The sequence below is a fragment of the Acartia tonsa genome, chromosome 12 (genome assembly GCF_053477335.1).
Source record: "Acartia tonsa isolate MP-2025a chromosome 12, ASM5347733v1, whole genome shotgun sequence".
Taxonomy (NCBI): domain Eukaryota; kingdom Metazoa; phylum Arthropoda; class Copepoda; order Calanoida; family Acartiidae; genus Acartia; species Acartia tonsa.
This window is the reverse complement of record NC_137271.1, coordinates 36,727,936-36,737,039: the sequence shown is the minus strand read 5'-3', so window position 1 is coordinate 36,737,039 and position 9,104 is coordinate 36,727,936. Positions and strand designations below refer to the sequence as shown.

Below are 9,104 nucleotides of genomic sequence, written 5' to 3'. Positions count from 1 at the left end.
CTTTTTCATTCGATAGATCATAATGACTTTGGAAAAATTGTCTGACCGATTTTTGAAATTCAATCTGTGAAAAAAGATATTCAAGTTTTAATTTTTTGTTTTGAAAATATTATTTTACATGTATTGACGCCATCTTGGATTATGATAATTTTTTTTTGTTAGAAGATTTTTTTCTCTTTGATTTGGAAGATTTTTTATGATTTTTATTTTTAATGTCAAATAAAAACACAACAGTGAAAAAATGAAAATTAAATGAAAAAACGTTTTATGATTTTATTCAAGAAATTATTTGCTAACATCACCTTTTTGTTGCAATAGAATGTTATTTACTTAGCTTTAAGAAATAAAAAAAAACATTGTAATTTAAATGAGTTATTTAATAAAACAAAAGGGAACTATGCACGTGCCATCTTGGATTAAGTTTCTGATAAAAAATTTTACAAAATATTATTTTTGATGATGAAAAAAACTTCGAACTCATTTGCTACAAGGATATTATATAACATTAGGTAGTATTTTCTATACAATTTATCATAATTCAAACTCAATTTTGTGTTCCACAATGTCAATATCCTCATAAGAATTGTCTGTACAAGGGAGATAATCTGTGTCCTTCATCTCTTCTCCTATTTCTTGTTTTATAGTTTTTTCAACCTTCTCAGCCTCCATGTTGATAGAGATAGGATCCTCATCTAGAGTTTCCTCTTCTTTAATCTCAAGTTTTACATCAGGTTCACCACAATTAACAAAACTGGTAGAAGCAAAATGTTGTCCAGTATTCTTTGTAGATTCTAATTTCTTAAGATGTTTAGCAGATTTGTTGTGATATATTAAAGCTGAATTGGAGGAAAAATATTTCCGGCACATTTCACATTTGAATATATGAATCGTCTTGTGTCTTACTAAATGACTATTACATGTAAATGCCTTTTCACATAAATCACATTTGTGTGGCTTCTCACCTGTATGAATCATCTTGTGTATAGACAAATTTCTTTTACATGCAAATGTCTTTCCACATAAATCGCATTCGAATGACTTCTCCCCTATATGAATCCTCTTATGATTAGTCAGAGTACTGTTACTATAGAATGTCTTTTCACATAAATCACATTTAAATGACTTTTCACCTTTATGAGTTTTCTTATGATCGATCAAAGAATATTGATTTAAGAATGTCTTTTTGCATAAATCACATTCGTGTATATTGTCATTTTCATGTAGTCTCTTATGTACATTTAAAATACTATCAGTTGGAAATAAAGTTTTACAGATATCACAACTAAATAGCTTCTCATGATGTGTTGTAATTGCTGTTTCATATTCCATTTTCGTATCCGGGGTCGTACTCTGATGTTTAGAGAGGGGAGGGGGGGGGGGGGTGCTTAAGGCAAAGGTTCTATAGGAGCGCACTAAGGAGTTGGGAGGCCAGCAAACCTTGGATGACAGGATAGCAATAATAGAGTGAGTCATTTTTGAGTTTTGTATAGTAACTAAATCTTAATAGAGAAAGTGTGGTTTTATATAGCCTTGGGGAGCAGGGAGAAACTGGATTTGAGTGTGAATTTCTTATTTTCTTGAAGCTTGGGCCATGTGATTGTAGAGTTGTAATGTTGGGAAAGAAGAGTTGAGTTTTCACCTAAAACAGATAGTAGATAGTATACTATATATATATATATAAAACATAAAAAAATTAAGTTATTAAAACTAATATTTTTAAAACAACATTAAAGCAATATAAAATATAATTTAATTTAAAGGGAGGGAGGCGGATGAGACATATGATTTTGTAACCAAGCCTAAAACACAAAGGAACTCAATCAAGAAAAAAAGTTACAGTAATGAAATTTGGAATGGCGGTTGCTTTTATGGGGTAGAATGTAAAATTAAAAAGAACTGCCAAAAATCACCGTTTCCCGCTGATTTTTAGTTGAAATTTTTTCATCAAATTAGACAATTTTGAATGGTTTGAGACAAACTTACTTTTTGATTGAAGGAATTATCAAGACTTGCTTTAGGTGTGCGAGAATAGGTTATTTGGCAAAAATGTTTCTTTTGAGTGTTTCCTTTAGGGATGAAGTTTCCCTATATTCAAAAAAAATGCAAAAACGGTATGATGAAATTTGAATAACTATTATTGAAATAGATATTCTTCTATTTTCTCCTTAATGGTAACTTAATCATTATCAGTTTTCTAGCTTTGTCTAATATTTAATTGTCCTAACATATAAACACAAATATAATGAAGTTGAAAAAAAAACAATCTTTGCCTATCAATAGTTTAATATTTTATAACAATCTTTAAAAGCTAAAATCATACATGATTTTCTTACTTTAGGAATAAAAGAAAGAAAAATATTTTAAAACAACCCTGTGATCTATGTGGAGCTTCCCTAAAATAAAGAACTTTATAGATTCAGTAGTTATCAAAATCTTAATCTACAGACAAAAAATCTTAATACTTTACCAAGGTGAATCAATGTTTTGATTAGGTATTTTCGTTATAAAAAGGCCAAAAAGCTAAAAAGGCGAAGTTACATAACCGTTACAGACGTTCGGACGGACCGATCCAATGATAGAAAAACTTTGCTATAAAAATATTTACTTGGATTTCTGAAATGAATATATATATAATTCACAATCAATGGGTAACCGTCAAAATTAATTCCATAAGATCATCTCATTCTTTATCAAATCTGAAAAAAATCTATATTTGTATGATATGAAACATTTTACATTATTCACATCTCAATTTTTAAAATATATTAAGTACACATTTTCTACAAGAATATTATTATACATTAGTATTTGCTATAAAGTTAAATCATAATTCAAACTCAATTTTATGTTCAATACTATCATCAGAATTGTCTTTACAAGAGATATATTCTGTGTCCTTCATCTCTTTTCTGCATTCTCGGCCTCCATGTTGATAGAGATAGGATCCTCATCTAGAGTTTCTTCTTCTTTAATCTCAAGTTTAACATCAGCTTCACCACAATCAACAAAAGTGGAAGAAGCAGTAGTATATGTAGATTTTAACTTCATGAGATGATTAGCTGATTTGTTGTGATATATTAAAGATGAATTGGAAGGATAAGATTTCTGGCACATTTCACATTTGAAAGGCTTCTCACCTGTATGATTTCTCTTATGAATGGTCAGATTACTACTGACTACAAAGGCCTTTCCACATAAATCACATTTGAAGGGCTTTTCACCTGTATGAATCCTCATATGAATGGTCATGTGAGTACTGTCTATAAATGCCTGTTCACATAAATCACATTTGTATTGCTTCTTCCCTGTATGAATCCTCTTATGATTGGCCAGATTACTGTTACTAGAGAATGCCTTTTCACATAAATTGCATTTGAATGGCTTCTCACCTGTATGAATCCTATCATGTATAGTTAATTCACTATTAGTTACAAATGCCTTTCCACATATATTGCATTTGAATTGCTTCTCACCTGTATGGATTCTCCTATGTCTAATTAAATGACTATTATTTATAAATGCCTTTTCACAAATTTCACATTTAAATGACTTTTCCCCCGTATGAAGCCTCTTATGATTGGTCAAAGAATTTTTATTTAAGAATGTTTTTTGGCATAAATTACATTCATGTATATTATCATTTTCATGTAGTCTCTTATGTTCATTTAAAATACTATCAGTTGAAAATAAAGTTTTACAGATATCACAACTAAATTGCTTCTCATGATGTATTTTATTAGCTGCTTCATTTTCCATTTTCGGATCTGGGGTGGTCTTGGAAAGAACGGGGGGGGGGGGGGCTACGGCTCAATGAAAAGGTTCTATAAGGGCCAATAAACGAGAGGAATGAGGCCTTAAAACCTGGATGAGAGGATAAGCTATAATGGAGTGAAAGTGATTTTCTAGTTTGGAATAGTAATAAAATCTTAATAGAGAAAGTATAGTTCTGTATAGCCTTGGGGGATCAGGGAGAAACTGGATTGTAGTGTGAATTTATTATTTTCTTGAAGCTAGGGCCATGTGATTGTAGAGTTATAATGTTGGGAAAGAAGGCTTGAGTTTTCACCTGAAACAGATAATAGGTACTTAGTATATAAACATAAAGTCAGTGAAAAATGTATTTAAATACCAAAAGAGCATTCTAAAATATAATTTGAGATTTAAAGGGGGAGGCGGATGAGACCAAACATAAAACAAAAAGAAACTCAATCAGTAAAAGAGAGTTAAAGTTCTGAAATTTGGTATGGCGGTTGCTTTTATGAGGTGCATTGTGAATTTGAGATATTTCACTATCAACAAAAAAAATCACAAGTGTTAAGTTTGGCAGTTTCAGTCATTTCTTTACAGTTACATATTGTACCGCAACAAGCATGCTAAAGTTCAGTGCTTTAACACGTTTTAGGTTTTATAAAAAAAAAGTGTTGATCCGACTCCTTTTAACTTTTCCATTTCATAGCATTTAATAATTGGTGGATTTGTAATGAAATTTTTTAATCGATATTCGGTGGGGTAATATAACTGTATTACTAAAATAAAAACAATTATAGAGTAGATACTCAATAAAGCTATTTTTTTAACTGTAGATTAACTTTTCTTTAAAAACAATATTTACCCGAGTATCGTCAATGTAAGTGTATCATTCTTGAATAAAAACTGCAATAAATACATTAATCAGATCATTTTATTCTTAATTAAATCTGAAATTATCAATCATTCATTTTTGAAAACTTAAGTAGTGATTTTATTTACATTTACAATTTTATGTTCCATAATCACACCCCTCCTTAACCGAACTTTAGATTTAAAAAATTTCCCAAACATTCGGACCATTGGGCGTTCAAATAGGACCTAGTGGTAGTTAGAATCAGTTGAGAACAAAATCATAGCCGTTCCTTCTTGCTAGATATCGCCATTTTATGATTTTAAGTAAAATTACACTAAATATCCAAATACAAACTTAAATCTTCTTTCAATTTTTTAGTATAATTTTAGTGGGACAGTCCCAAAACAGAGTATCTTTGCTCCTGTTGCCAAACTGACTGCCTGGAGTCTTTAACAGAGACTGCCTTTATGTGTTAACACAAGTAGGGATTCGAACCCATTCCCAAAACTAACAAATGTGGAATAGCTGTGTATTACAGATTGAGGTTAGTATTTTCACCACTGACAGATGCAAGGCAAGGCCAATCCTAACCAGGAACCCCATCATTCACCCAAAGGCCCCAGTGGAGCACCTTGGAGGTCTACTTGTTTTCTTGGGTGTTGTTCACCTGCACCTATGGATTGGGCAGGTTGAGACCCAATGGTGCCCTCAAACTCCCATTAACCCTGCCATTAGGGCCAAGCTCAGAGTGATGTCACACACCTGGCTTGTGCCTTGTCCATGAGATGCTCCCCTGCCAATTACAGATCAGCACAGCCGCCATGGAAGGATAGCTGCAGGTGGTGGGCCGCATACCTTTGCTCAAGATGCAAGTTAGCACTACCCTGATCTTGATCCTCCAGGAGATCCTGGTAGTGTGCATCTTAAACTATGCCCTGAGCCTGGGAGGGTTCTTTCTGAGGGAGTTGGGGACACCATTTCTGTTTAACAAACCCGAGCTGATGGTATGGATCAATAGGGAGAGTAGCCATGGTCGCCCCCATTCACATTAAGCAATGCATGAGTTGGGGACACAGTTACTGTTTGAAACTATCCATGGTGGAATAGCTGTATATTACATTATTGGGCTCAGGCAATGCATGCCCCTCTGGATACCTTCTAGCTGTTGTTGGTGATCAGCAGGTTCAGCTCCTTGTTAAAGTTTTACCTGGGGTCCCCACAGTCAGGCACTTGCACTTAGGCCTGGTCTTGACCACCATCTCTCTCCTGAGGGGCCATTTGATGCAGTCGCACCTCCTGGAGGCACATTGAACACCATGGGGGTGTACAACTAAGAATAGGCACTGTTCAGTTTCACCTTCAGGGGGGACCATGGCCCCTATCTTGATGGGAATGGCCAAGAACTTCACGCTACCCATATCCTGGTCATCAGTCAGCTCTAAACAGGTGCTCCTTGACCTCATGAAAGTCGATGGGGACAAGGGCTGCCCTGGCCAGACAGTTGATTTTACAGCTAGAGGGCTTCTTGTCTTCAGCAGCTGTTAGTGGGAGGGGCTCTGAACCTTCCCCAGGCTTGGCAGGGCTGTGACCACTTGCTTAATGTGAGTGGGGGCGACCATGGCTACTCTCCCTATTGATCCATACCATCAGCTCGGGTTTGTCAAACAGTAATGGTGTCCCCAACTCCCTCAGAAAGAACTCTCCCAGGCTTAGGGCATAGTTCAAGATGCACACTACCAGGATCTCCTGGAGGATCAAAATCAGAATAGGGCTAATTTGAGTGAAGGTATGCATCCCACCACCTGCAGCTATCCTTCCATGGCGGCTGTGCTGATCTATGATTGGCAGGGGAGTAACTCATAGCCCATTTCAGGGGCCAGGTGTGTGACATTATTCTAAGCTTGACCCAAATGGCAGAGTTGATGGGAGCCTGAGGGCACCATTAGGTCTCAACCTGCCCAATCCATGGGTGCAGGTGAACAACACCCCACTAAACATGTGGTGCAGACCTCCAAGGTGCTCCACTGGGGCCTGTGGGTGAATGATTGGGTTTCTGGTTAGGATAGGCCTTGCCTTCCACCTGTCAGTGGTGAAAATACTGACCTAATGCTGTAATACACAGCTATTCCACTTTGGTTAGTTTTGGGAATGGGTGCGAATCCCTACTTGTGTTAACACATAAAGGCAGTCTCTGTTAAAGACTCCAGGCAGTCAGTTTGGCAACAGGAGCAAAGATTCTCTGTTATTGAGCTCTCTCACTAAAATTATACTAAAAAATTGAAAGAAGATTTAAGTTTGTATTTGGATATTTAGTGCAATTTTACTAAAAATCTTAAAATGGCGATATCTGGCAAGAAGGAACGGCTATGATTTTGTTCTCAACTGATTCTAACTACCATTAGGTCCTATTTGAACGCCCAATTGTCCGAATGTTTGGGAAATTTTTTTAATCTAAAGTTCGGTTAAGGAGGGGTGTGTAATGTCAATACAATCATCAGAATTGTCTTTACAAGAGATATAATCTGTGTCCTTCATCTCTTTTCTGGTATTCGTTGTTTTATAGTTTCATCGACATTCTCAGCCTCCATGTTGATAGAGATAGGATCCTCATCTAGAGTTTCCTCTTCTTTAATCTCAGGTTTAACATCAGCTTCACCACAATCAACAAAACTGGTAGAAGCAGTATTATATGTAGATTCTAACTTCATGAGATGATTAGCTGATTTGTTGTGATTTGATAAAGCTGAATTGGAGGGATAAGATTTCTGGCACATTCCACATTTGAATGGCTTCTCACCTGTATGAATCCTCTTATGTTTGGTCAGATTTCTGTTACTAGAAAATGCCTTTTCACAAAAATCACAATTAAATGGCTTTTCACCTGTATGAATCCTCTTGTGTACAGTTAATTCACTTCTGGTAACAAATGCCATTTCACATGAATTACATTTGAATGGCTTCTCACCTGCATGTCTTCTCTTATGTATAATCAATTCACCATTTGTTGCACATGTCTTTTGACATAAATCGCATTTGAATGGCTTCTCATCTGTATGAATCCAATGATGTTTAATTAAATGACTCTTTCTTGCAAATGCCTTTTTACAAAAATCACAATTAAATGGCTTCTCACCTGTATGAATCCTCTTATGTATAGTTAAACCACTTTTACATGTAAATGCCTTTTCACATAAATTGCATTTGAATAACTTCTCCCTTGTATGATTCCTCTTATGTATAGTTAACTCACTATTTGTTACAAATGCCTTTTTACATAAATCACATTGAAATGACTTTTCACCTTTATGAGTTTTCTTATGATCGATCAAAGAATATTGATTTAAGAATGTCTTTTTGCATAAATCACATTCGTGTATATTGTCATTTTCATGTAGTCTCTTATGTACATTTAAAATACTATCAGTTGGAAATAAAGTTTTACAGATATCACAACTAAATAGCTTCTCATGATGTGTTGTATTTGCTGTTTAATATTCCATTTTCGTATCCGGGGTCGTACTTTGATGTTTGGTGAGGGGGGTGGGTGCTTAAGGCATAGGTTCTATAGGAGCGCAGGAGCGCACTAAGGAGTTGGGAGGCCAGCAAACCTTGGATGACAGGATAGCAATAATGGAGTGAAGGTAATTTTTGAGTTTTGTATAGTAACTAAATCTTAATAGAGAAAGTGTGGTTTTGTATAGCCTTGGGGAGCAGGGAGAAACTTGATTTGAGTGTGAATTTATTATTTTCTTGAAGCTTGGGCCATGTGATTGTAGGGTTGTAATGTTGGGAAAGAAGAGTTTTCACCTAAAACAGATAGTATATAAAACATAAAAAATTAAGTTATTAAAACTAATATTTTTAAAACAACATTAAAGCAATATAAAATATAATTTGTGATTTAAAGGGAGGGAGGCGGATGAGACATATGATTTTGTAACCAAGTCTAAAACACAAAGGAACTCAATCAAGAAAAAAAGTTACAGCAATGAAATTTAATTGGAAATGGCGGTTGCTTTTATGAGGTAGAATGTAAAATTAAAAAGAACTGCCAAAAATCACCGTTTCCCGCTGATTTTTAGTTGAATTTTTCATCAAATTAGACAATTTTGAATGGTTTGAGACAAACTTACTTTTTGATTGAAGAAATTATCAAGACTTGCTTTAGGTGTGCGAGAATAGGTTATTTGGCAAAAATGTTTCCTTTTGAGTGTTTCCTTTAGGGATGAAGTTTTCCTATATTCAAAATAATGCATTTGGATTTGTAATGAGATTGTTTAATCGATATTCGGTGGTTTACTATTCTAATTTCTAAGAGTAATTTTTAGATTGAATTATAGAGTAGATACTCAATAAACCTTTTTTGAACTGTAGATAAACTTTTCCTTTGAAGTAATATTCACCTAAGTACATTCAATGCATCATCCTTAGATAAAAACTGCATTAAATACATTAATCAGATCGTTTCATTCTTCATTAAATCTGAAATTAAGAATCATTT

The 9,104-nt window shown here is 34.6% G+C and overlaps 2 protein-coding genes across 13 annotated transcripts in view; one reads left to right on the top strand and one right to left on the bottom strand.

The window, feature by feature from the left end:
- GCS2alpha (glucosidase 2 subunit alpha) overlaps nucleotides 1-9,104 on the top strand; it is a 220,187-nt gene that overhangs the window by 78,933 nt on the left and 132,150 nt on the right. The gene's annotated exons all lie outside the window — the stretch shown is intronic.
- On the bottom strand, nucleotides 316-9,087 carry LOC145333096 (uncharacterized). 3 transcript variants are annotated; one of them, XM_080178255.1, is made up of 3 exons: nucleotides 4,613-4,718; nucleotides 2,606-4,066; nucleotides 316-1,639 (listed from the first exon to the last, which is right to left on the bottom strand). In XM_080178255.1, exon 3 carries the CDS (start codon nucleotides 1,471-1,473, stop codon nucleotides 532-534), a length of 942 nt encoding a protein of 313 aa, XP_080034381.1. In that variant the 5' UTR covers nucleotides 1,474-1,639; nucleotides 2,606-4,066; nucleotides 4,613-4,718; the 3' UTR covers nucleotides 316-531. The 3 variants fall into 3 exon arrangements, with proteins under 3 accessions (XP_080034381.1, XP_080034382.1, XP_080034383.1); XM_080178256.1 differs by lacking the exons at nucleotides 2,606-4,066; nucleotides 4,613-4,718 and adding an exon at nucleotides 9,007-9,087; XM_080178257.1 differs by lacking the exons at nucleotides 316-1,639; nucleotides 2,606-4,066; nucleotides 4,613-4,718 and adding exons at nucleotides 7,069-8,410; nucleotides 9,007-9,087.